General features: G+C 44.9%; 1 protein-coding gene across 8 annotated transcripts in view; it reads right to left on the bottom strand.

Moving 5' to 3' along the window:
* The window catches only part of CCDC60 (coiled-coil domain containing 60), a 271,219-nt gene that overhangs the window by 18,363 nt on the left and 224,895 nt on the right, over positions 1-27,961 (bottom strand). For all 8 annotated transcript variants that reach the window (XM_067700776.1, XM_067700777.1, XM_067700778.1 and 5 more), the window contains 3 exons: positions 25,822-25,929; positions 10,278-10,368; positions 5,804-6,038 (listed from right to left, as the gene is read on the bottom strand). In XM_067700776.1, the coding sequence (XP_067556877.1) occupies positions 5,804-6,038; positions 10,278-10,368; positions 25,822-25,929 (434 nt within the window). The remainder of the gene's footprint in view (positions 1-5,803; positions 6,039-10,277; positions 10,369-25,821; positions 25,930-27,961) is intronic.

The raw sequence follows: 27,961 nt of genomic DNA, 5'->3' as shown, positions 1-27,961 counted from the left end.
GGCAAGCAGTTGGCACCCTGCTTGTCATACAGGCATCTCTGTCAATATTTGCTAAATAAATAAGCAAACGATTAAGGAGAAAAAAAAAGTAGGCAGGGGTTTGGGAGACTATGAGCTAGATTTGGAATATCAATGAAGGAAGACAGGGCCAACATGGACACTTCTCACGCTTTAGTAGGCGCCGGTAGTCGGCTCAAGGTCAAGTCTCAAAAGCCGTACCTGCAAGGGTGAAGGCAGTGCTTCCCAGGGCCGTTTGTGTCCAACCTTGTTTGTGAATGCAAGTCACTGGGTGCTAGGGAAAGGGTGCTCCCGTCAGTGACCTGGGAGCCATCTAGGCTGTGACAAACGTCAGCATTTAGCCACTTTCCACTCCCCCTTCCTCATTCTCAAGTACTGGTAGTTTATCTTCCCAGTAACTGGTGGGCATGATTCCATCTGACCTGGATCTGATCTTCACTTTTGTCTTGTCACGCCCACCTTCCCTACTGCCACGCATCCCAGAATCCTTGGGCTGTGTCCAGAAGCCTGTTGATGAGGGAGCTCTGGATGCTTCCTCCACTTTCTTCCCTTCTCTTGGGGACCCAGCAGCACCATCTGACCACTCCCCCACTCCTGCCCCTACCCGGAAGCAAACCAGTCTAGTGGGTGGATACCAGCAAATGAGCCCAGTGACCTGGCACACTGGGCAGCTCTCCTAGAGAATCCCCTATAAGGCTCCATGTGCCATTTAATGCACCAAAGGTTTCTTTCTGCCAATAATGCCTCTGGGCCGGAACGGTGCCCACCGACATCAAGCTCCACCCGTCACATAGCTGAGGTTGGATATGTATGAACTAGAACAAAGCCTTGGGACTGTGAGGCCCATGTCTACCCACCAAGGCCCATGTCTACCCACCAAGGCCCATGTCTACCCTCCAAGGCCCATGTCTACGCTCCAAGGAAGGAGAGATTTCTTTGGAAAAGGTGCAGGTGCCACAGAATAGAGTCTCCCTGAGGAAGACAGTCTTGTGATGGATGTCCACACTCAGAGGAACCTGCTTAGTTCTCAGTCCCCAGGGCTATGGGGATGCCATTGCCCAGTGCTCAGAGATAACAGCATCCTCTGTTTCAGCGCCGAATCACACCCCGAAAGGAAAAATTCTAACTCCCTTCCTCCATTGTCCATCCCCGGCCTGTCTAAGAATCCCCCTCGAGAGCAACTATACCCATTTCTTCCTCTCTGTTGGGGGAAAAGAGAGGAAGTCCTTTTGTTGTATGGGGTTGTTTCGGTGGTGGAGTGGGGGGAACAGTAGAAGGCACAGGACCCCTCTTTTTGAGTTACTATTTAAGTGAGTTTCTCCTCTAACAGTTCCAAGACTGGAAGATTCAAGACTGGCAGAAGGAATGGTCTGGGCTTTGGTTCCTCCGGAATCCCTTGGCCATTGATTTGGGAAGGGACCATTCCACAGAGAGGCCACGGCCTGCTGTCCCCAGCGATCTGTGTCCACAAAGACTTCATTATGCAGCCAGCCCTGGAAATTAAACCTTGGTCAGATGGCATGTCTCTTAGAATAGGATTCATGAATTCAGAATCAGTTGGAGGAGGTTTTAGAAGGCAATGGAAGTCTGGGAAATTAATCTACTTTTGTGAAGGCTCTGACAAATGCAATGGAGGTTAAGGTATAAATAGAGAAAAAGGGTGAAGAGGCTAAGGGAGAAGGACTTTCTCTCCTGGGTGTTGGTCTCTGGTGGGAATGCATCTCCCAGCCATTGCTGTGCACCTGCCGTGTGCCAGGTAGAAGGTGAGTAAGACGCTGTTCCACGCCTGAAGGGAGCTCACACTCCTTTCTCCCTTCTTTAGTAACAGAAATATATGTATGCATATGTACTTTTGTGTGTGTGTGTGTATACTTTTGTGTCTGTGTGTGTGAGGGAAGCATTTATTAGCCCAATTTCCCAACATGCTTTGTAGCTAGGTGTGCCCCTGTGACTAAATTCTGGGCCATGAGATTTTAGGAGAAATACTGTATGAAGCTTCTGAGAAGACTGCTTAAAACTCAGCTGGAAGTGAGCACTTCTCTACTTCACCTACTTCCTTCTGCTTCCCTCGTAGGATGTGACTCTGATGACTGGCATTCCAGCAGCCATTTTGGACCATGAAGTGAACTGTGGTGGAGAAGAAAGACAGAAGGAAGTAGGATCCCTGATGATCTTCTGGAACCAACCTATCTCTAATCTGTAAGAAAAATTAGTTTTTATCTTTTTTAAGCTACTCTTTTTCAGGTCTCTGTACCCAGCCAAAAGAAGTTCCTACCTGATACAGTGAGATGTAGTTGTAAATTAAAATTAAGTACTTAATACAAGCAAATACAAAATACTAAGAGAATTGAGAGAATGAGAGTCAGGGAAAACTTTACAGGGGAGGGAATATTTGAGCTGGGTCTGAAAGGTTGAATAGGAGTCCATTCGACTGAAGGGTTGGAGGTGAAAGGGCACCACGGACAGAGGAGGGCATGAAAGAAGATGCATTGTTTAGGAGGAGAGAGTATTTTTAGTGAGGCTGGAGCACCTGGTATAAGGTGTGACATGGCAAGAGCGGAGCCCATTATAGGCAGCCTGGGACAAGATCAGATGCAGTGTCTTAGAGGCAATGGGGGGCGGTCTCTGAAAGATATTAAGCTGGGAAGCACTACGTTAAGTTTTTAATTTAGAAAGTTCCTTCTGGTTCAACACGGACAAGAATCTGCAGGCAAGGGAGGGTAAGACAAGAAGCAGACGTTAATTACGAGGCTGCTACTGTCATCTAGATGAGAGGTGATGAAAACTGGACCAGGGCTCCCCAGCCTAGGTGCCTACAGGGAGCAGATACCACAGGTGAGTGACAAAAGCTAGTGTGAGAAAAATCAGGCTGCTCTCTTGGTCCTTCATTTCCCACTTTTTCTAGAGACTTGGGTAAAGCATAGAAATTAAGTGTGACATGAGGGCCAGACTGCCTGGTTTCAAACTCTGGCTTCATCACTTATCGGATGTGTGCCTTTGGGCACATAACTTAACCTCTCTGTGCCCCAATTTCCTCATCTGCAAAATAGGCAAAAAAAGTTGTTGTGAGGATTAAATGAGTATGTATATCTGTGTATATTCACACACACACACGCACGCACACACACTCACATATGCAGTGCCTGACACATAAAAGTCCTCTTAGGGTTAGTTACTGTATCATCATCATTATCCTTCTAAGACAAACAAGAGGGCAAAGGAGATGATAAATGGGCAAGCACTTGGCCAACTGGGAGCAATGTAATGATTGGGAATAACAGGGAGTGGTGGGGACTGTGGAAAACTAGAGAGCACATGCCCCACCTAAGAAGGGCAGCTCCAGTTGACTGCTGTCATGCAGGGTTGCAGGCCCACTGTTGCCACAAAGAATAACTTTTTTTAAATCAGAATTTTGATGTCCAATCTCTCAATCTTAAAAAGTCACTCCTACTTTTTTTTTTTTTAAACAAAGCCTTGTGTGGTAAACAAAACACAGTCTGCAGGAACCAGCCCATGTGCCCCAATTTTCTATCTCTAAACTAAGACAAAAGCAATAGGAATGAAGAGGGTAGGGTTCAAAAGAGCTTTGGGAGATGGCACTGGTTGGGGCAGGCAACTGGTTAGACTGAGAGTAGGAGTAGGGTGGCCATTAGGGAAGGGTCTGTGGTGTCTCAGGTGCCTGGAGGGAGGGCACTATTCTCCCCTCCCCTCACTGCCAAGTCTCTTCTCCCTCTGGCCCCTCCTCCCTTCAGCTCTCAGGTTGCCACTGGGAGAAGCACACGTGAACTCTGGTCCCTCCTCCCTTCAGCTCTCAGGTTGCCACTGGGAGAACCATACGTGAACTCTGGGACTGAGACACTTCTTGAAGCTGGGGACTCTTCTCTGCTTGTCTTACTTGAGAGCAACGTTTTCAGAGTTAAGAGACACAGCGCGGACACAACATTAATAACCACACACAGACCTTTGAAAAGAAAACCAGGTCTTGTTACCCCTACACTTGCAACCTTCCAGAGCCTTCCTCTTGCACTTGGAATAATTCTGAAGTCCTTACCTTGCTCTACAAAGGCCACGCATGCTCTCACCCCTGCATCCCTCCCCAGCTTCGTGTCTTCAGAAACTCAAATGTCAGGGCTGAGAGAGGCTTCCCTTGACCACCCTGTCTAACCTAGCTCCATTCCCACCAATAGTCTCTCTCTAGCCTGAATCTTGTTTTATTATCTTCCAATCATGTATTATCTGCAATTGGCTTGCTATTTATGGCTTTCTTGTTTATGTCTGCTTTTTCCTTGTAAAATATAAGCTTGGGGAGGGCAGGTACTGTCACCCTCGGTTCCAGGAACACAGTAGCTGCTCAATAAATACATTTTGAATGAAAGAAGTTCAAGAAATCCAGAAGAGTCATACATCTGATGACGGTTTATCTCAGTTCCTCTCCATCTGCGATAATACTTCTGTTCAGCAAACAGCTTTTCAGGGCTTAGAACTTTTCTTGGTCTCCTGTTAGCAAGGGGGATGGTGGAAAATTTTCTCATTGGCCATCATTACTATGAGTCCTGACCACTTACTGAACTTTTGCACTTTTGCCCATTTCTGGCTTTGATAATCGGGGCCCTAATCAGGCTTTCTGGTTCACCTTGACCTTCTTTTTCAACCTCCTTGTATCTGTACTAAACCTGGTCCAGCTTTGGTTGCTATGGGCATTCTAGATTGTGTGAAAGAACACTGACTGAGCAGGCAGGCCTCAGCTTAGGTGGCACTGAGGGGACAAAGCATGTGGGGATATGGCAGAGAAGGTGTTTCATGCACCAGAGTCAGTAGTTCTGCAGTGAGCCTTCCTCTTTCATGCCCCTTTCTCTTTCTTCCTTCTGCCTTCTCCATCTTTCTGCATAAATCCTTTCTTTTCCTGTCTCCTTTTACTATACAAGCTCAAGCCAGAAAGTCCTGAAAATGAATTTTTTTTACACAACTTACGGAACCCAGTCACAATTCTACCTGGTGGAGGTCCACAGGGTCCCCCTAAAAGAGTGTGCAAAAACATGTATGTGTGTGTGCTTGAATTGTTTTCCTAAAGAGAGGCCCATAGTTTCCAACAGATTTTCTAAAGAACCTGTGTCCCCCAAGCAGTGAACCATTGAAAAGGCTTGTTTCAGAGTGGGGGGGTCACAGAGTGATACAACTTCCCTATATAAAATGTCCAGAAAAGTCAAACTTCCAGAGACAGAAAGTAGACTTGTGGTGGGAAAGGGGAGGGACTGCCAGTGGACGTGAGGTTTTCTTTGGGGTTGATTGAAATGTTCTAAAATTAGATGGTGCTGTTGGTTATACAACTCTGTAAATTTACAAAAAACCGTTGACACGTACACTTAAAACAAGTGAATTTTATGGTATGCAAATTATACCTCAATAAAGCTCTTGGCACCGAATTTCAAAAACATAGTATGAAAAATTGTAAAATATCTTATCAATACTTTTTTATATGATCACATGTCGAATGACAATATCTTATAAATTGGGCTAAGTAAAATATACTATTAAAATTTTTTAAAAGAGCAGTTGATGACCATGGGCTGTCTCCCAAGGAGAAATGGTTCAGAGTAACCCAAGTTAGAGTATATTTCTGATCTCCACTGAGGGAAAGCAAAGGGGTCCATGGAGACTGAACAGGGCTAGGGGACCTGTGTGTCTCCTTTACCTGAGTGGGGCGAAGGTGGAGCACATGGGGCTCTTGACATCTGGCTTCAGGGCAGAGTCAGGGCAGACTCGTCAGATCTAAGGAAGGACTTACTGACATGGAGAGGTTCTTCTTCAGGCTTGGCCGAAGACGATTCACTGTCCTCAACGTCCTTGCTGCCTGTCGCCTGGGTGATCACACTCTGGGGCTCATCTGAGCCCGGGTTCACGGAGACCATGCTGCTCTGGGGGGATGACCCTCCACTTGTCCGAGACAGACTGAGGGTGGAGCCTCGCCGGCTTGGTTTGTAGCTGGTGACGCGTGCTACAGGAACCTTGAATCTCTTGGTCTGAAGAAAAGAGAAAATAAAGAGGGATTTTAGAAAGGAAGGAAGGAAGGGAAGAACGGAGGAAAAGAGGAAGGGAGGGAGGAAAGTAGGAAAGAAAAAAAGCGAAAACCTGGCTCTGAATGTGAATTCCTTTTGGCTCTTTCCAAACACCATGAGACATATCCTGGGTCTGGAAAGACCTTCTGTCACAAATCAAGATAATTTATACACATGTGTTTACTGGAAGCGAGTTTGATGGGACTTATTCTACTCAGTGAGTGCAATGGTTGCCCAGGTAGTCACCACAGGAAGCCAAACATGTATTCCAATGATGTTGCCTTGGACGACAACAGTTTTTTACTTTTGTAATAATCATCAGAGTTGATTTTTAAACTGGGGGAGGATGGGTCTAATCTCTTTAGCTGCATCTTGGTTTCGACCCCCAATTCTATGTATCAACCTTTTGTTCACCAAATGACACCTGGGGCTCAAAGAATAAATATGTATGTTCACTGGGGTTTTCTGAAGAATACAAGATGGAGAAAACTCTAGGCTTGACACTCAGGAGGTGCAGGTGAGGGGTGCAGATTTGTCTGATGAGGGGGCACTCTTGGGTGGAGGGGGGAGGAGCCATGATGGAGGTGGGTGGGAAGATCTAGATCACAAGTCCTAGGAGGTGAAAGGGGGTAGGTAGGGAAAGTCCTGCGAGAAGAATGGGGATTTTTGGAAGGAGTCAGAGTGGACAGGTTACAGGAATGTGTGCGTGTCTGTGTGTGTGTGCGTGCATGCGTGCACACACACCGTCTTGCATGACTGGTGTCACTTCAGAATGTACTGTGTGGGCTTATGTCTTCATTTAATTCATGCTTCATGTCTTAGGCTTCCTAACTTGCCCTAAGTTGCTCAGCTGCTCCAGGATAAGAGCTCAGTGAGGGTCTGGGCTACAGTTTACACTCCATTAAAAGAGAAACAATTTCATTTGAGAACGTTTGAAATGAAAGCCCTTGGAGGGTAGTCCAAGGTCTTCTTTGGATGAAACTCATAGTGTGTGATACCCTAGGGAAGAAGATAAGGAGAAGAGGCAGCACTGAAGACCACACAACATTTAATAAATATCTAACAGGGTGGAGAGAATTGTTTTCAGCAGGACTCACTGAGAGTCCACTGTGGGTGATCAGAAGTAATGTTTTGATTGGCCACCTCATGGGGCCCTGAGTGTAGGTGGAACCTCCCTGCTCCGGAAGAGCGGAGGGATTTCTTGCTTGCACAGGGCAAGGGGAGGGTGGGGGAAGAGAGACGGAAGAAGGTTGTGGGGTTTAAGATGTGATATCTTCCTGGGAAGGCCACCTCCCCCAATGTATTCAGTGAAATTCTACACAAGTGACGGAACGCTTCAGAATGTGATAGCCTGGGGAACTGGAGTTCAAACTGGGTTTAACCGGATCTCCAAGGGAGCATGGGAGTTACAAAACGACTGTGATAAAGAAAAAGCAAATGCCAAAAGTTGGCATGTTCTTCCCTTTGATAAATTAGGGGCTTGATGCAATGTCCCCTTTGTCCTGGCATCGCAACTGCACAAGAGCTTGCCAGACTGACAGCCCCTCTGCTCTCTGCCCCCAGAGGGAGAGAGAATGTCAGCGCTCAGGGATAATACCTGTAGAAGCCAACTCTTCCTGTCTCACCTGGCACGACATGAATTCTTGACTCTGGAAACCACATTCTTTACATCAATGTCATTTTTGAAGGCTGGACAGATTGTGTCACCAGGGCAGCCTGGAGTCTTGCAATGAGCACCAGACTCAGAGCCAGGGGACCTCAAGGGGGCCCTGAACTGGTCACTCTCCCCTGCTTCCGTCCCCTCGTCTATACAACAGAGAGGACGGGCTGGGATGATCTCAGAAGAGCTTTCCATGCCCAGAGTTCTGTGTGCCTCTTCCCTGCATTAGGATTTCATCCTGTGCTCCTAAAGTTGCCATTAATTAAAATTCAATTAAAAGCCACAGACAGGAAACCCAGAGTGAAGGGCTGACACTTCTCATTAATTGAGAGTGGCGGAAAAATAAAATGTGGGGGGAAGATGTGACAGGCAGTTTCAGCATCCTGCTTGCCCTTTATTGAACTGACTCTCCCTGAATTGACTTAAATCCCCAAATGTTTCTTCTCTCTGTTTTGTATTTCACTCAGGAGTGGTATTAACTGGCTGCCGTGTTGCACCTCAGGAGGGACTGCTTTTTGGCACAAAGGAAAAGATTTCCCTGAATGATTCCTTGTACTTTCTTAGAAGGAGGGATTTCAAACTGGTGGCCCATGGGGAGACATGTTCAGCTGCCCAGAATTCTACAGATTGGGGATATCTTTATATAAGAACTGAGGTTACTGGTCTCTCTTGAAAATGATAAGCCCTGGGTCCCATCTTCACGTGGCAAGATGAGTAGAACTAAGCAGAGGTTCTTCCCTTTAGCTGTGCAGAATTCCTGTTTGCCACAGACCTCACCACTCCCTACTGTGTTACCCAGCCTGATTTTTTTCATTTATGCCATTTGTCTGGCTCTTAATGATCACTGCCTTGGCACTGACAAGCTCCACACATACAGAAGACTATCAGTTGCTGTGGAAGTTGACTGGAGCCTCTCTTTCAAAGTCCTTAATTTACAGGTGAAGAAACTGAGGTCAGGAGAGAGGAAAGGACTTCTCCAATGCCATGCAGTGAACAGAGTCACAGTGGCTCAACTAGGTCTCCTGATTCCTAATTCAGTGCTCCCTCATCCTCAGAATGGACCACACTGCAGCCCAGAGTTTGATCTGCAAACTCGCCCAGGGGGGATTTCAATTCAGTGAGAGTTCAAGTGCAGTGACTCACTCGTCCTTCCTCCAACTGTAGTTGTGACTATTCCTGAAGGACATTTTTTTAAAGGTTTGTGGCTCCTGCTTTTTCTGTGCATCTCTGGAGACAGATACACACGATATCTCCATAGCAACTTTCTGTGATAAAAACAAAGGCTCTCCTTCTCAGGGCACTTAGAAGTGCCCTGATGAAACAGCAAGGAAACGGTGAAACTTCATGAGGGGCAATGATAATCCTACCAGAGAGAACATGCTTTTGAAGAGCTCAGTGTTTTAATAAACAGGGTTTAGTAAACAGACCCAGGACTAACTCTGGGCTCTGCCACTGCCCAGCTGTGTGGCCTCATGCAAATCACTTAACCTCTTCAAGCCCTAACTTTCTGCTCTCCTACCTGGAAATAAGAATACTGCCCCCATGGGGTTGGTTAGTAGGAGGACAGGACTGGCTAATACACCTAAAGAGCTTCCTTAGCACAGAACCTGGCCCACTGTAATTCTGTTCAAGATTGGCTTCTAAAAATTACATAACCACAATAATGCTCAGCATTTTCACATTTTCAAAGTGAGATTGCATACTGTTTCCTGGGGTTCTTTACTAATGTAAAATAGATAGCTAGTGGGAAGCAGCCTCATAGCACAAGGAGATAAGCTTGGTGGTTTATGACCACCTAGAGGGGTGGGATAGGCAGGGTGGGAGGGAGGGAGATGCAAGAGGGAAGAGATATGGGAACATATGTATAACTGATTCACTTTGTTATAAAGCAGAAACGAACAACCACCAAAAAAAGAAGTGAGCAGAAACCAGCATTATATCCATTTTGTGGTTGGAGAACAGGTTCAGCAAAAGTCTCATTGTGTGTTCTCTCAACTGCCTTTAGCTCTCTGCTCTTGCCATTATTATTATTACGGTGCTTGTTTGTTAAGTGGATGAGTTTGGGGGTTTGGGGGGTTAGGAATGGTTTTGAGTGAAAAGAATAGACCTCTTGATGTTCTCTTAATAATAAACACACGTTCTAGTTTGTAGAAAACCCTGTCTGTTCAATCACTCACTTATTTTCTGACTGACTTTGAAAGAAAAGGGAGAGCGAGAGAGAAAGAGAAGTGACTGTTACTGATTAAACGTAGACAGTGAGTGAATCCATTTCCTTCCAGTGACATCTTATGGGGCGGCTGCTCGGCCACCCCTTCCCTGCTGCGTGAGGTGGTGTCCAGCCAAACGACATTTCTTCTAAAATCCCCAGATAAGCATTTTAATTAAAATTTATAAAAACCATCCAACAGCACGAGGTTCTGACTTCCCTTCACTCAGAGAACCAAGTAGAAAAAAAAATCCCATCAGGGAGAAGACTGGCGAAAATGCCTCCCACCCAAGTTGGGGCTGGTAGCCAGGCGGCAGAGTCACGTGCTGACAGTTACCTTTGGGGCTGTGATGAAGCGCTCCCACCTCTGTCCCATGGACTTGTCCTTATTGATTTTTTTTATTGTGCTCTTGCTTCCACCTGGGTCCCTGAGTGAGAAACAGCTTAATGAGTTTTCCGTTTCTAGAGCCTCAGTTTATTACAAGTACTTTTAAGAAATGCAATAAAGAGACGATGGATGGTGGCTGTTCTCTGCTCTGATTTTTTCCCCCTCCTATACTCGGGAAGCAGTGGAAGGGACAGTTCTTCACAGCCGGGTCTCGCGAGTGGGAATCGAGGTTAGGAGAGACCACCGCTTACTGGGTAGGGACTGAGGGAGGTGGAGTGTATTTGTACACATTCCGCATCTGTTTGCGTTTTGGACTTGGGTCCTCTCATAGACTCCAGGGCAGGTCTGCGGTTCCTCTTGGGGGTGAATTAAAAAACATGGTCATTTCCAAATCTCTGGCTGCTCTGGTGCCTAAGGGTCCCACCATCAGGGTCACTTCTGAGTAAACGCACAGAGAGAATTACTAACCCTGCTTGGGCGGGGGAGCTTACAGGGTGCGTTGCACAATGAAAATCACTGGTTTGGAGTTTATTGAGTGAAAATTCTACACAATTCTACATGCAAGACGCTTCTGTGCATTCTCGCTGAATCACCTCAACAAAACCTTGTGATGCAGTCATTTATCATCCCATTTTACAGCTGAGAAAACAAACTCAGGGTCTTAAGTCACTCATCCAGGTGCATATTCACAATGAATCTAATGACCCTCACTTGCATGGGTCCCGCCGCCAGGGCCCTGTACCTAATTTTGTATTTTAACTTTGTATTCTTTTTCTTAAAGCGCCCCTCTCCCCAATTAAATAAACTGCAGGTTGCGTGAAACCTGGATCCTCCCTCATGGGTTGGAACTTTCTGGGTATGAGACTGAAGCCCCAGCAAGTTTGGATGGTGACATACCTATAACCCTTGATCAGAAACCTGTGGGAGCGGATGTGTTGCCAAATTCAGAATCTTGGCATTTTGGAATGGAAACATGCTGCACGTAGACCATATGTTAACATAATCCTTCCAGTGGGGTCTCGGCAGCATCTTATAATCAAACACATTAGTATTTCTGCAGTGATATATATGAATATTTACACTAGGTGGGATAAAGACCATAAATAGCTTCAAGTCAAGTTCTGCCACCAAATCAGTTTGGTTCGTGTCAGATTTTGCTGTCAGATTGAGTTACGGCAAAACTGAGTTTTCAGAGCCTTTTGGATTTTGGACCTGTGGCTATGGGGTGGCGGATCCCTGTGGATAAGCAAGCTCTCTCAGCGACCTCTACCTATCTATGTATTGACTGACTGATCTGTTGATCTCTCCATCCATCCACCCATCCATCCATCCCTTTCTTTCTTTATCTCCTTTTTCTCTGCAGAAAGGGTTTTAGATGGCTGGGAGCCTTTAGATCATTTGGCTGGCTGTCATCCAGCGTAGAGGAGGGACCTGAGGGAATGAGATGGCCAGACCAGTTTGATGTGGGGAGGCACCAACAGGAGTCTAGACTTAGCAGGGGCTGCCAAGTGCTGGTGGTGGGGGGAGATGCTCAGAGAGGAGGCAAAGGTGATCAAGATAAATAAAGCTCGATTCTTATGGCATGGGGGTCTGAGCCGCAGAATCAAAGGTTTCTACCAGCCCAGACGGGGAGGGGGATGTGTGCGCTCTTTACTGGCAGAGCCCTTGCTGGGCACCTACCAGCTCACAGCCACAAACTGAGAAATGCACACAGACGACAAGGTGAAAGTCAGGCTGGGGAGGGTGGGGTGAGAATGCGCCTCCAAGCTTTTTGTAAGACTTTATGTTTGATTACACAATAAAAAGCCCTCTGAATAATTAACAGTGAAGCTCATGTAACGTTGGTTCTGCCTGCCTCTCCCCAGAGTAATCAAATTAGGGAATATTTAAAATCCAGCTGGAGGAAGGAGCAGCAATACTTCAGTCCTATAAACAATATTTAAACTAGCGGCACTTTTGAAGTCCAATTTAAGGCTCACCAACTGGAAGCTTTAGTGTTTCCGCTTTGGAGCGTTTCTTTCAAGACCACAGGGCTTTTCTCGCTTTTCCCCTTTGCTAACGCAGCTCCTGCTGTGCCTCCAGCCTTCTTCTTGATGTTCAAAAGCAAACCCTCTTCTCCTTTTAAAATTAAATCTGGTACGGCCAAGCTTTCAAAATCTTAAATATTCAGACCCGATCGGGAAGATGGAGGTTTCTCGTTCACACAGACTTCCAAGACGACCCAAAATCTATTGTGACTTCAGGCAGCAGGTTAAATGAGCTAAAAATGCAGCAAGGTCCCAGGGATCTTAAAAAGCCCTGAGCATCGTTCTTGCAAAGCCACTGATAAAGAAAGGGCCTGGTTGGACAGAATCCATCTCTCTGAGGTTTCACTTTCAGTAGCAAATAAACCAGAAAGGAGGATCGATAGGGGGAGAAAAGGCAGTAACCCAAGCGTCGTCATCCACAGTGCGCTGACTGCACACTACTACACAGGCAAGCTGAAGTTCCTGCCCACGGCCTGGAGGGACAGTCAGGGCCCTTCACCCACCAGAGTCCCAGGTCTTCTCGGCTTCTTAAAGTTGGGGGTCGCTCCGTGACTTGCTTTGTTCAAAAATACTTGAGCGAAAGTGACACGTGGCCTGTAGGGCGATGCTTTAAGGGCCAGTGCTCAGGTCAGATTCCCTTTCCTGCTGGGTCCTTGGGCCACTATGGTGAGCAGAGTCCCGTGCGGTGGACACGTAAAGGGTGAGCGAGAAATGAACTTGCGCTGCGCTAAGCTGCTGAGATTTGGGGGTTGCTCATCACGGCAGCTTAATTGACCTTACCTAATTGATGCCTCTGATTTACTGTCTGTGTGACCTCAGGCCAGTCTCTCTTGAGCATCAGAACCAGGAAAAGGGGTGTACCTGGGTGGTTAACAATGGGTTTAAGAATCGGGTGGACCAGCTGTTTGAGTCCTCCGCCTGCCCTGCTGCTTCCTAGATGTGAGATTTTGTGTAATATTTACCCTCTCTGAGCCTCAGTGTCCTCATCTGTCAAATGGGGGAATATCAACTAAGTCAGAGGATGATTAGAGTGAAGATGCAATGAAATGGGGCTCGTTAGGAGCTTTCCAGGGTGCCTTGTATACACAACTGAATACAGCTGAACTATGAACAACACATGCTTTTTTCAATAGAAACCTTAATGTGGCTTGGAGGAGGGGCTGATGGTGGGCAAGGAGGCACTAGGGCACATCCGTGGGGGAGAAGTGGCTGTGATTTTGAGACCACATTTTCTCTCTGCTGAAGCTTTCTGGGGGATCCTATCTGCCAGAGATCAAGGGAAGAAGTCGTTGAGCACCGCTGCATCTCTTTTAACTGTACCGCCAAGCACATTTTGTTCCTAGCAGCCACTTGAAGACATCTATCCACAGCGGCAATCAGAGTAATTTTCTCAAATACTTCACTCTTTCTGAATCCGCTTTCGCTCCTCAGGGTGGAAAGTCTGCTGGCTGGTTTAGGATGTGTTCACGTGTCCACAACAAGATGAGAGAACGGACGTAACTGCTGATTTTGCAGCAGGGAGGGAACAGAGTTCAAAGCTCCCAGGATCTCCCAGGCCAGGGTGCCCATCCCAACTCCTGAGTGATAGGTGCTCTGATGATCCTGCCACGTTTTCCCACTCCTGTAGAGATGTCCACTTGAGAACAGGCATGGAGGAATAATGCAATTAGGTCAGTGCAGGTAAAATCAGAGACTTCACTCAAACGTCACCTTCTCTGTGAGGCTTTCCCTGACGATCCAACTTAAAAGTCACCCCCCCCACCCTGTCACTATCACATCACCCTGTCAATTTCTTCATGACGCTTAATGCTATCTCAAGGAATCTTGATTATTACATGTTTATTATCTGTTGCTCACCTCCACATCCCTTGGAATAGAAGCTCCAGAGAGCAGGAATGTTGTTTTGTTTTCATGGGTGAATCCCCAGTAGTGCCTGAAAAAAGTGGGTTGAAGGAAAACGAGACTTTCTGGGGTCGGGGTGGGGGGAAGCATTGCTGCTAATGTGTTGTTCAGAATGATGCTGCCTTTTTTTCACAAGAGTGACAATCTGGCAAACACTTAAAAGATTTGGGGGGAATTGGTTAAGTATGTTGATAAACTCCACAGTCATTAAAAGAGGTTTTGACATGGAGAGATGTTTAACTTATTTATTAAATAACAAAAATTTAGTTGCAAAACAATAAATGTAGAACAGCCTTTTTTTAAAGGAAATTATATATTTAGATATCATATGATCTTGGTAAGTTGGGGTCCCTTTTGTATCCTGGCAAATAAATGAGTTATTCTTTTTTTTTTCTTGACACCAGAGTGTTCCCTAAATTAATTGAAGATTTGGGGGCCTTGGCTAGAAACAGAGGAAACAATCATTTAGTGGTTAAGTGCACATGCTTTGCATCTGGGCTACCTGGGTTCAAGTCCTGACTTCTACTAGCTGCGTAACTTGGAGCAAGTTACTTAAATTCTCTTTGACTCAGTTTCCTCATTTGTAAGTCAGAATGAGGCTCAATTAAGGTCATATATCCAGAGCAGTGCTTGACAAAGAAAGCACTCAAATGCCAGCTATTTTCCTTATAACACAGTAGCTGGATTTAGGTGACTGTGTCATATTTGAAAGGCTTTATATATAGAAAGGCATCTACATTTTTCTAAAGCAGGTGTGGGTTCTTTGTGCCTGAGAAGCCCAGCCTTTGAGCGTATGGACTCTCTTAATGAAAATCAGGATTTTCCACTTGGACTCTCCACTTAAGAGTGGGTCCAGGAGTTCCCTGGTGGCCTAGTGGTCACTGCCGTAGCCCAGGTTCAATCCCTGGTCGGGGAACTGAGATCCTGCAAGCCAAAAAAAAAAAAAAGAGTGGGTCCAATGGTGTCTCTCTGGGACAGCCCGAGGCAGTAAGACATACCTGACTGCCCCAGCGGAGAGCACATGATTACCTGCCTATGGAGGCTCAAGGCTGCCTGGAAGGTACATCAGTAACTCTTCACTTCCCTCTTAGGCCTGGGGTCTGTCCTGTCCTGCCCCATTGGGTGGGGGTGAGTGGCACTGGGAAGAGGTGGCACTAAGGCTTGAAGTGCTTGCTTACACCGGGTCTTGTCTGTTTCTCTGTAAAGATCCATTCGTTTCTAGTCAGTCCTTGGAAAGTGAGTCTCTAATAAGAATAAAACCAGTAGAAGTTCACAACCCCTGAACCAACTCCAAAATCCAAAGGGTCTTGACAACCAAAAAACAAAATTAATAACCTATTTGGCAGCAAAACATGACCTGAACTGATGGGAGGCTATTGATGACCTTTATTTACCTTTGAGTATCCACTTAGTATAAATATTCATTCAGTTTTTTTCCTGCAGAAATATGTTTCATGATAGGGTGCTGCCCCAGTTCCCTCTGGGAGTAAGATATTCTATACGGTATATGTCCCATATTTCTTTTCTAAAATGTCGAAAAAGAAAAAAATCATCAGAATTCTGAAACCCAGGTGGTCCCAAAGGTTTGAATAAAAATCTGTGGGCCCTGATATATGAAACAAGTCTTACTTTGCCTAAACAGAAGCCTACATCTCTCAGAGAAGGGTAATTAGTACATTCATTATTGAAGGCTCAGTTTCTGCTCTGCGTGGACCTGATCATCTTGTCAATTGAAATAAACTCTCCTGCTAGGAGCAGAATTAATGAGGATGCTGGGAAATGATAATGTGTTTCAATTGCCACATGATGAAATTGGGAAGGCCTTTTTTCCTTTTATTTTTTTTCTAAATAAAGCAGAGACTCCGGTGCAACTAAGAATGCAATGCTAAAGTCTCTCATCTGTCCATTTACCAAACCATTCGCCAATCCATCCAAATATGGGATCTTCCTGCAGTGAACAAAGATCATCTGTTTGTAGCACGCTACATGCCAGTTAGTAAAGTTTTGCTGCCTGTAGAAAGCCCACTTTGAGGTGTTGAACCACCCCACTTTCTTACTATAAAATCCATAAGGGGGCAGGATTGGACCTACAGCCATCATAATGTCTGACAGAAACGAAACCTCTGGGATCTACAGGTCCTGGAGAATGGATGTTTCCTTCTGGAAAATGCATGGTGGGTATCAGGACTCAAGGTTTATGTTTCGAGCACTTTAATAACAGAAGATGCTTGCTTGACGGTGGAAACTCTGAGAAACACAGTCAGGGGAACTGAAGATGTGGTATTTTCCTCTTGGGGTCATTCCCTGGATTGCCCATCTTTGCAACCAGATTTTGGTTGAACTCACGTAGCCTTCCCCCCGCCCGCCCCCATCTCGTTGTATCTGTCCATTCGCTCAGTGAACATGGATCTCAGCTGTTGGTAAAATTCTGCTCAGAGGTTTATTTCTTCCCTAGCCCTAAGTCTCAATGGTATTGACAGTCATAGCCCTAACTGCTCTTTAAAATCGAGATTTTGATCTTGAATAGCTATCGTCTTCTCAGACATCAGGCTAAATGTTCTATGTGCTCTGTCTTGCTTAATCCTTACAAGAACTCTTCTGAAACAGGAACACATTTGACACATGAAGAAACCAAGACCCAGAGATATTAAGTGACTTTGCCCAAGGTTACACAGCCATTAAGTGGCAGGGCCTGGACTCATCCATGTCCTTCTGAGGTCAAAGTCCTTGACCTTAATCACTCTATTCCCTCTGGACCTTAAAAAATGTGTTTGAAGATTTGGGGAAATTCACATTATGGCATAAGTGTGAAACATCATTAATAGGGATTAAGCATTAAAGAGAAGACACCCTTTTCTTACTAACTAAAAAAGAAAAAAATCTTTCTGGCACTTGCTAGGGAACATAACACTCGCCCTGCCCCCATCATTCCTAATTTTTTTTTTTTTTTCAGTACGCAGGCCTCTCATTGTTGTGGCCTCTCCCGTTGCGGAGCACAGGCTCCAGACGCGCAGGCTCAGCGGCCATGGCTCACGGGCCCAGCCGCTCCGCGGCATGTGGGATCTTCCCGGACCGGGGCACGAACCCGTGTCCCCTGCATCGGCAGGCGGACTCTCAACCACTGCGCCACCAGGGAAGCCCTAATTTTTTTTTTAAATCAATCCCAAACAATGGTATGCTAGAGTCAGCTCATACTGCATCACAAGAACTACATTTGTGCATCTCTTCCCAACTCCAAGTTAGTAACATCATGGTGGTAAGCTTGAAATCAACCAGGGTGGGAGTATTTATACCATGGAAATCGGCATGGCTGCAAATCATGGTTTTTCCCTCTCTGGAGAACTGGTGATTAAACACTGACCAGCATACCACTGACCCCCAAGTGAAATCACCATCAGGAGCAAAGGGTTCACTGAAAAAAACAACCCCCAACAAATACTCTGACTTCCTGGGGGAATCATTCCTGGGCTGCATTTTCCCGTCAGGTCTGGCTGAGGTTCTGGTTGGTTGAGGTTCTGCTCTTACAGAGCTGGACATCCTCGGTTCTCTGATAGGATACTGTCCTGACGAGCCACAGGAAAACCTCCACTTGACTCAATGTAACCACTGTCTTTTTTCTTTTTTTGGATAACAATTTTGGGTCCCCTTATGGGCATATTTCTAAAACCAATCAAAGGAAATAAAGATGGTCCTTTTTGTCTTCTCAATCCAAATTCTGTATTATGTTCTTTCCTCAGTTTGGGAGAGTGGTGCCCAAATGTCAGAGGCAAGATGTCGCCGCTGGTAGCTCACTCAGGGAGATACAGTGCTTTTAGAGGTCCACTGGTTCAGGGGCCTTTCTCTTAGAATCTAGGTATCAACTGTGAAAAAAATTAGATGTTGCACGGACCCATAAATTCTATTTCTCAGAACCTAGCCAACAGGAATATTTTCAACCCGGCACAAAATATATGTGCAAGGATATTCCATGCAGTACTATTTGAAATGGCAAAAACTGGGGAACAACCCTAGTGTCCATTAGTAGAGAAATGGCTATCTAAAATATGGTCTGTCCAGACCAAAGAATACTCAAATATGAAAAGAATATGGTAAAAATGTTAAAAGAATGTGGAAGCTTTGCCTGTACCATGTTGGTAAACAAATGTTTGCTGGGCCAGGCAGATTCAATGGGACACAGGGTGGACTCACTCACTACACCCAGCCCGTGTTCTTTGCAGGCATCTCTGGTGATAGCTCTATTCCAAGAAGAGGCCCTCTGTTTAAATCCTGTTAGGCAGTTAAGGGGAAGCTCAAAGTTTCTTCCTGAGTCTTTTGGGCCTTTATTGTTTTTAGCTCAAAGTAATCCACATGCCAAAGAGACATTTTGGGGTGGCAAATTCTGCTCCCCTACAACCATGATGGAAAGATGTCCATAAGACACTGTAAAAGGGGGAAAATCACATGCAGAACAATATGCAGAGCATGATCCCATTTCTGTTAAAAAAAAAAAAGTGTGTGTGTGTGTGTGTGTGTGTGTGTGTGTGTGTGTGCAGCATCAGAAAGGAGGCGGAAGGAGGAAGGACATACCTTAGACTTTAAAAGGATTTCCTCTAGGGAGGGGAATGGATTTGGGGCAGGAGGAGATAAAGGCTTTCACACTTTATATGCTTCTGAATTTTTTGGAAATTTTTAATAGAAATAGATTGTATTCATTTATTACTTGAGCAGTTTTGTTTTACACAAAAATAATGTGTGGGAAATGTTTTAAAGCTGTGGTTTTCAAACAAATTCTGTATGCCACAAAGTATCTTGGAAGTAACAAGGGTGCTTTGGTTGGGGTGGAAGTGAGCTGCTCTCCCAACCTCCTGATTCATGTAGAAGGTCCATTTTGAAAATTTTTTTAAACATTATTGGGGTTTCTATTATTAAAAAAGGATTTCTGCTGCTTAAAAAAAATAAAGGTTATAAACCACTGCATCAAGGGGAACTGCAGTTTTAAATTCATCCCAACCAAAAACATGGAATCAGTTGGAGTTACTGATCTATCAATAGATGCATGACTTATATTTCTGGTTACATTTGAGGTTAGTAGCATGGCTGGGGGAGGGGAAGGGATCCCTCGCCCCAAGGGGGAAATTGGGGGAACACTGGGAGGGCAGAGGATCAAAAGGGAGTGTGGCCAGGTTCCCCCTGCCCACTTGGGCCCCCAGGAACCCTGCTGAGATCCTGGGCCTGATCCTCTGCCCAAGGAGGCGGCCTCCAGCCACGCGGGTCCTGAGGGAGTGGGAGGGAGGGAAGGGGGAGCAAAAGTAAAGGCCAGACCTCTGGGACCAGCACCCCTGAGGGGTGGCTGGGGGAGGGGAGGAGTTCCTACACCCAGGGGGACCCACCCACGATTAGGGGTCTAGCGACGGGAAAGACCCTGGGGGAGATGGTGGGTGAGGGGCGTGAAGGAACGGAGGGGAACGGGGCCAGCGCTTTCCCTGTCCACTTAGGCACCGGGGAGCCCAGCAGGCTGGGTCTTAATCCTTTGCCCTGGGAGCCTCCCTCCTGCCACACAGAGCCCAAGCCCCACCCCACACCCCCACCCAGGGCCCCCCAATTTCCCGTGTCCCCTGCATCGGAGGGCGGACTCTCAACCACTGCGCCACAAGGGAAGCCCTGATTCTTTTATATTTTTATTTTTCCTAATAAAGCTTTTATTTTTCTAATTTTATTTTATTCTTTATATTTTGTTAGTGTTCTCTCCTTTTGGCTTGTCCCCCCCCCCCACACCTTTTTGTTTCTTTTCTCTGTTGTGGTTTTATTTTACCTTGTTGCAGTTGTTTCAATTATAGTTTTATTTTTCCTAATATATTTTTATCTTTCTAATTTTATTTTGTTTTTTATTCTTTGATATTGTACTGCTCCTTTTAATCTTTTTTCTTTCTTCCTTCCTTTTTTTTTTAACTGCACCATGAAACTTGCAGGATCAGGTTGGAGGTCGGCCCTGAGCTCCTGTGGTGGGGGCTCTGAGTCCAAACCACTGGACTAACATACAACCTCAGACCCCAGGGAATATCAATCGTAGTGAGGCCTCCCACAGGTCCTCCTCTCAGCACCAAGATCCAGCTCTATCCAACTGCCTGCAAAGTCCAGTGCTGGACGTCTCAGGCCAGACAACCAGTAAGACAGGAATACAGCACCACCCATCAAAAAAAAAAAAAAAAAATGAAACGCCAAAAAAATATGTTACAGACAAAGGAGCAAGGTAAAAACCTACAAGACCAAATAAATGAAGAGGAAATAGGCAGCCTGCCTGAACAAAATTCAAAGTAATGACAGTAAAGATGATCCAAAATCTTGGAAACAGATGGAGAGAATACAAGAAACATTTAACAAGGACCTAGAAGAACCAAAGGGCAAACACACAGTGAGGAACAACACAGTCACTGACATTAGAAATACTCTAGAAGGGATCAATAGCAGAATAACTGAGGCAGAAGAACGGGTAAGTGACCTGGAAAATAAAATGGTGGAAATAACTGCCAGGGAGCAGAATAAAGAAAAAAGAATGAAAGGAACTGAGGACAGTCTCAGAGACCTCTGGGGCAACATTAAATGCACCAACAATCGAATTATAGGGGTCCCAGAAGAAGAAGAGAAAAAGAAAGGGACTGAGAAAATAATTGAAGAGATTATAGTTGAAAACTTCCCTAACATGGGAAGGGATACAATCAATCAAGTCCAGGAAGCACAGAGAGTACCATACAGGATAAACCCAAAGAGAAACACGCTGAGACATATATTAATCAAACTATCAAAACCTAAATACAAAGAAAAAATATTAAAAGCAGCAAGGGAAAAGCAACAAATAACATACAAGGGAATCCCCATAAAATTAACAGCTGATCTTTCAGCAGAAACTCTGCAAGTCAGAAGGGAGTGACAGGACATATTTAAAGTGATGAAAGGGAAAAACCTACAATGAAGATTACTCTACCCAGCAAGGATCTCATTCAGATTTGATGGAGAAATTAAAACTTTTATAGATAAGCAAAAGTTAAGAGAATTCAGCACCACCAAAACATAAGGAAACACAAGAGAAGGAAAAGACCTACAAAAACAAACCTAGAACAATTATGAAAATGGTAATAGTAACATACATATTGATAATTACCTTAAATGTAAATGGATTAAATGCTCCCACCAAAAGACATAGACTGGCTGAATGAATACAAAAACAAAACCTGTACATATGCTGTCTACAAGAGACCCACTTCAGACCTAGGGACACATACAGACTGAAAGTGAGGGGATGGAAAAATATATTCCATGCAAATGGAAATCAAAAGAAAGCTGGAGTAGCAATTCTCATATCAGACAAAATAGACTTTAAAATAAAGACTGTTACAAGAGACAAAGAAGGACACTACATAACGATCAAGGGATCGAACCAAGAAGAAGATATAACAATTGTAAATATTTATGCACCCAACAGAGGAGCACATCAATACATAAGGCAAATGCTAACAGCCATAAAAGGGGAAATCGACAGTAACACAATCATAGTAGGGGACTTTAACACCCCACTTTCACCAATGAACAGATCATCCAAAATGAAAATAAATAAGGAAACACAAGCTTTGAATTACACATTAAGCAAGATGGACTTAATTGATATTTACAGGACAGTCCATCCAAAAACAACAGAATATACTTTCTTTTCAAGTGCTCATGGAACATTCTCCAGGATACACTATAACTTGGGTTACAAATTAAGCCTTGGTAAATTTAAGAAAATTGAAATTGCATCAAGTATCTTTTCTGACCGCAACACTGTGAGACTAGATATCAATTATAGGAAAAAAAACTGTAAAAAATACAAACAGATGGAGGCTAAACAATATGCTACTAAGTAACACAGAGATCACTGAAGAAATCAAAGAGGAAATCAAAAAATACCTAGAAACAAATGACAATGAAAACATGACAACCCAAAACCTATGGGATGCAGCAAAAGCAGTTCTAAGAGGGAAGTTTATAGCAATACAATCCTACCTCAAGAAACAAGAAATATCTCAAATAAAAACCTAACCTTACACCTAAAACAATTAGAGAAAGAAGAACCAAAAAAACCCAAAGTTAGCGGAAGGAAAGAAATCATAAAGATCAGATCAGAAATAAATGAAAAAGAAATGAAGGAAACAATAGCAAAGATCAATAAAACCAAGAGCTGGTTCTTTGAGAAGATAAACAAAATTGATAAACTATTAGCCAGACTCACCAAGAAAAAAAGAGAGAAGACTCAAATCAATAGAATTAGAAATGAAAAAAGGAGAAGTAACAACAGACACTGCAGAAATACAAAGGATCATGAGAGATTACTACAAGCAACTATATGCCAATAAAATGGACAACTTGGAAGAAATGGACAAATCCTTAGAAAAGTACAACATTCTGAGACTGAGCCAGGAAGAAATAGAAAATATAAACAGACCAATCACAAGCACTGAAATTGAAATTGTGATTAAAAATCTTCCAACAAACAAAAGCCCAAGACCAGATGGCTTCACAGGCGAATTCTATCAAACATTTAGAGAAGACCTAACACCTGTCCTTCTCAAACTCTTCCAAAATATAGCAGAGGGAGGTACACTCCCAAACTCACTCTATGAGGCCACCATCACCCTGATACCAAAACCAGACAAAGATGTCACAAAGAAAGAAAATTACAGACCAATATCTCTGATGAACATAGATGCAAAAATCCTCAACAAAATACTAGCAAACAGAATCCAACAGCACATGAAAAGGATCATACACCATGATCAAGTGGGGTTTATCCCAGGAATGCAAGGAGTCTTCAATATACGCAAATCAATCAATGTGATACACCATATTAACAAATTGAAGGAGAAAAACCATATGATAATCTCAATAGATGCAGAAAAACCTTTTGACAAAATTCAACACCCATTTATGATAAAAACTCTCCAGAAACTAGGCATAGAGGGAAACTACCTCAACATAATAAAGGCCATATATGACAAACCCACAGCCAACATCGTTCTCAATGGTGAAAAACTGAAAGCATTTCCTCTAAGATCAGGAACAAGACAAGGTTGCCCACTCTAACCACTATTATTCAACATAATTTTGGAAGTTTTAGCCACAGCAATCAGAGAAGAAAAAGAAATAAAAAGAATCCAAATCGGAAGAAAAGAAGTAAAACTGTCACTGTTTGCAGATGACAGGATACTATACAGAGAGACTCTTAAAGATGCTAACAGGACACTACTAGAGCTAATCAATGAATTTGGTAGAGTAGCAGGATACAAAATTAATGCACAGAAATCTCTGGCATTCCTGTACACTAATGATGAAAAATCTGAAAGAGAAATTAAGGAAACATTCTCATTTACCACTGCAACAAAAAGAATAAAATACCTAGGAATAAACCTACCTAAGGAGACAAAAGACCTGTATACAGAAAACTGTAACACACTGATGAAAGAAATTAAAGATGATACAAACAGATGGAGAGATATACCATGTTCTTGGATTGGAAGAATCAACGTTGTGAAAATGACTCTACTACCCAAAGCAATCTACAGATTCAATGCAATCCCTATCAAACTACCAATGCCATTTTTCACAGAACTAGAAGAAAAAATTTCACAATTTGTATGGAGACACAAAAGACCCTGAATAGCCAAAGCAATCTTGAGAAGGAGAAACGGAGCTGGAGGAATCAGGCTCCCGGACTTCAGACTATACTACAAAGCTACAGTCATCAAGACAGTATGGTACTGGCACAAAAATGGAAATATAGATCGATGGAACATGATAGAAAGCCCAGAGATAAACCCACACACATATGGCCACCTTATCTTTGATAAACGAGGCAAGAATATACAATGGAGAAAAGACAGCCTCTTCAATAAGTGGTGCTGGGAAAACTGGACAGCTACATGTAAAAGAATGAAATTAGAACATTCCCTAACACCATACACAAAAATAAACTCAAAATGGTTTAAAGACCTAAATGTAAGGCCAGATACTATAAAACTCTTAGAGGAAAACATAGGCAGAACACTCTTTGACATAAATCACAGCAAGATCATTAGAGAAATGCAAGTCAAAACTACAATGAGGTATCACCTCACACCAGTCAGAATGGCCGTCATCAAAAAATCTAGAAACAATAAATGCTGGAGAGGGTGTGGAGAAAAGGAAATCCTCTTGCACTGTTGGTGGGAATGTAAATTGATACAGCCACTATGGAGGACAGTATAGAGTTTCCTTCAAAAACTAAAAATAGAAGTACCATACCACCCAGCAATCCCACTACTGGGCATCTACCCTGAGAAAACCATAATTCAAAAAGAGTCATGAACACCAAAATGTTCATTGCAGCCACTATGGAGGACAGTATAGAGTTTCCTTCAAAAACTAAAAATAGAAGTACCATACTACCCAGCAATCCCACTACTGGGCATCTACCCTGAGAAAACCATAATTCAAAAAGAGTCATGTACCAAAATGTTCATTGCAGCACTATTTACAATAGCCAGGACATGGAAGCAACCTAAGTGTCCATCGACAGATGGATAAAGAAGATGTGGCACATATATATACAATGGAATATTACTCAGCCATAAAAAGAAACGAAATTGAGTTATTTGTAGTGAGGTGGATGGACCTAAGAGTGTCATACAGAGTGAAGTAAATCAGAAATAGAAAAACAAATACCATATGCTAACACACATATATGGAATCTAAAAAAAAAAAAAAAAAAAAAAAGATGGTGAAGAACCTAGGGGCAGGACAGGAATAAAGACGCAGACGTAGAGAATGGACTTGAGGACACGGGTGAGAGAGTGGCGTGGACATATATACACTACCAAATGTAAAATAGATAGCTAGTGGGAAGCAGCCGCATAGCACAGGGAGATCAGCTCGGTGCTTTGTGACCACCTAGAGGGCTGGGATAGGGGAAGGTGGGAGGGAGATGCAAGAGGGAGGGGATATGGGTATATATGTATGCATATAGCTGATTCACTTTGTTATACAGCAGAAACTAACACAACACTGTAAAGCGATTATACTCCAATAAAGATGTTAATAAAAAAAAAAAGACACACAACAAAACTTTGAAAGGGAAAACACAAAAACATGGAGAATGAGAGGAGTAAAAGGGAGCGGGAGAGGAGGAAAAAGAAGAGGAACAAATGAGGAATAGCGCTGGGGAGACATGGTCCAAGAAGGGAGTGGAGAGAAATCTAGCTGTGCTTCCAGGGCGGGGCTGGGCTAGCTGGCCAGTTTCTGTGGTGTAAATACTCCCAACGTGGCTGAATCATTTCAAGCTTCCGATGTAGAGTTGGGGAGAGATGCTGGGAGGGATGCTGGGGGGGCCGTCACCACCGCATGACCCGTATGACCTGGCTCCAGCTCACCCCCCGTTTGGACCCCACATAGTAGCACTCCTAAAGCAACCCACCCACCAAGAAACAGCAGTAGGAGGAAGGGAACCCATGGGAGCGTCCTCCCCCACGGCCCAGTCTCTTGCTAGTTACACGGCAGGTGGAAGGGCTGAGACCTACTTCGGATTCCAGCAGGTGATCACGGGCTTCATGGTGTGGTGGGTGTGGTCGATAGTCAGGGCCTCCAGGAGCCAGTGGAGGGCACAGAGCTGGCGGAAGATGGGCTCGCTGCAAAGACAGAGGGAGGAAGCCCAGGGGGCTCCTGTTAGAACAACATTCTTCACAACAGTGGCGACAGAGACAGGAGTGGTGCTGGCTCCCGGCTGGAGAGCTGTCTCCAGACTCCAGGAGTGTGGCAGCATTTCCCACGCACCAGCATTAAACTTTCCCAATGGGCTCCTGAGCTATTTATTGGCCCCATTTTACAGATGAGGGAACTGAGGCTCAGAAGAGGTGAGGAACTTGTGCATGTCACTGGGCCAGTAGGCGGCAGAGCTATGATCTGACACAAGGTGACCCCATGCCAGTTACTGGGGATTTGCATGCACAGTGGGAAGGGACAAGGGAGGGTGTCCCACAGGTAGAGGACTGGATTCAGGCAAATGAGAGGACTGAAGGAAATGAACATCCTACAGGCATCCGATTCTTCATCTGATAAAAATACAATAAATACACTAGCAGGGTCCAAAACGTCCGGAAACACAGGAAACTAGTGTATTTATTGTACTTTCTCTCCACCCCAATTAACAACTAGACCCACTGCTTTAAATTTATAAATCCTTTGCCCCAAATGTAGCTGGATGTTGAGGAAAACCACATTGAACACATGATTTGAAAATGTAACTAAAACACCATTTAAAAATAGGTCTAACCTGTATTTTCTGATTTGGGGGGCGTTCTGTATCACGATGAGCCAGGCATTGGGTAGGACACCTGACACATGTTATTTATTTCTCCCCAAACCCTGCCGGATAGGAATCATTATCTGAATTTTAGAGAAGAGGAAACTGAGGCTCAGAGAGGGGCCATCGGTTTGCTCCAGGTCACACAGCTTGTTGGTGGCAGAGATGGGGCCTGAATATCCCACTCAATGCTCTCGACAACCCTATAAGAAGGGTGACTTTATTCCGTCCTCTTTGCAGACAAGGGACTGGGAGAGGTAGAGTTGCCTGAGGTCACGCTAGGATTAGTGAGGATCTGAACCCGCATCTGTTTAATCCCAGAGACGGTGCTTTTGTGGACCTGAGCTCTTACTGTTTGAGGTGCTGATGGGGCCAAATGAGTGGCCACCCCCAGAGCAAGGTCAGGAGAGGGTTAACCTGCTGCCTGCGTTCTTCCTGGAAGTGAGGGGGAGTCCTAACTAGCCGGCCCCTCCCTGCATGATTTCTCCTCTTACACTAATGGGTCAGATGCCTCCATTACCAACCTGTGTAATTGCTCTTCTCTGAAACTGATACTGTATTGATCGATACTCCCCAGGGCTCCTGGGCCTGTGCTCAGAGGGGCAGGCAGGAATCCAGCCTCCAGCTTCCAGGAAGGCCCCAGCTCAGAAGGTGGAGTGCGAGCCCTGGGGCTCAAGTGTGGAGCAGGCCCAGGCGTGTCCCGGAGAGCCCCTTGAGAGGCACCCATGTCACTCTGCTTGCAGGGGAGCTACCCCCATGCACCCCACTCCTCCGCCCCCATGCTCTGGGGCAGCCGTGTCCACCCGTCTTAGGAAAACTCGAGTCAGCAGCTCTGTCTCTCTTTTTTCATCTAGAGCACCTTCCTTCCTTTTTTTTTCCATCCACAAGTTATTTTCTAACAATAAGCAGCCACGCATCCCTCCCTTCTAATTTACAGGACCCGCAAGCCCACAGCCTTCCCAGTTCTGTGTCTTCCCCCTTTACACCAGCTTGGTCCCTACAGGTAAGTGCATTTCGGCAGCTCTGGGTACCAACAGTAGCAGTGGCTGTCCCATGTGCCCAGCCCTGTGCAGACACCTCCCTGTACCCTCACTGTGACCCCAGGCAGTTGTGAAAAGCCCAAGGAGACGCCCCCTCTTCTGTTCACGACTCAGAGCCCCTGCAGGCCTGGGCGTGCCGTTGTGTCCATTGCGGGTGGGGAGGGATGGGTAAGGGAGTTAACTGGTGAGGTGGGATGTGCTTCGTCACAGGGGCCGAGAGGCATGTGAGCATCAGACTCATTTCTGCAGGTGACAGGAACGGGCACAAACGTGGCCCTCTCCCTCCCTTGCTTAAGATCTTCAGACTCCCTAAACCAT

This window comes from Pseudorca crassidens, chromosome 12 (genome assembly GCF_039906515.1).
Source record: "Pseudorca crassidens isolate mPseCra1 chromosome 12, mPseCra1.hap1, whole genome shotgun sequence".
Taxonomy (NCBI): domain Eukaryota; kingdom Metazoa; phylum Chordata; class Mammalia; order Artiodactyla; family Delphinidae; genus Pseudorca; species Pseudorca crassidens.
This window is presented reverse-complemented; position numbering and strand designations above follow the sequence as displayed.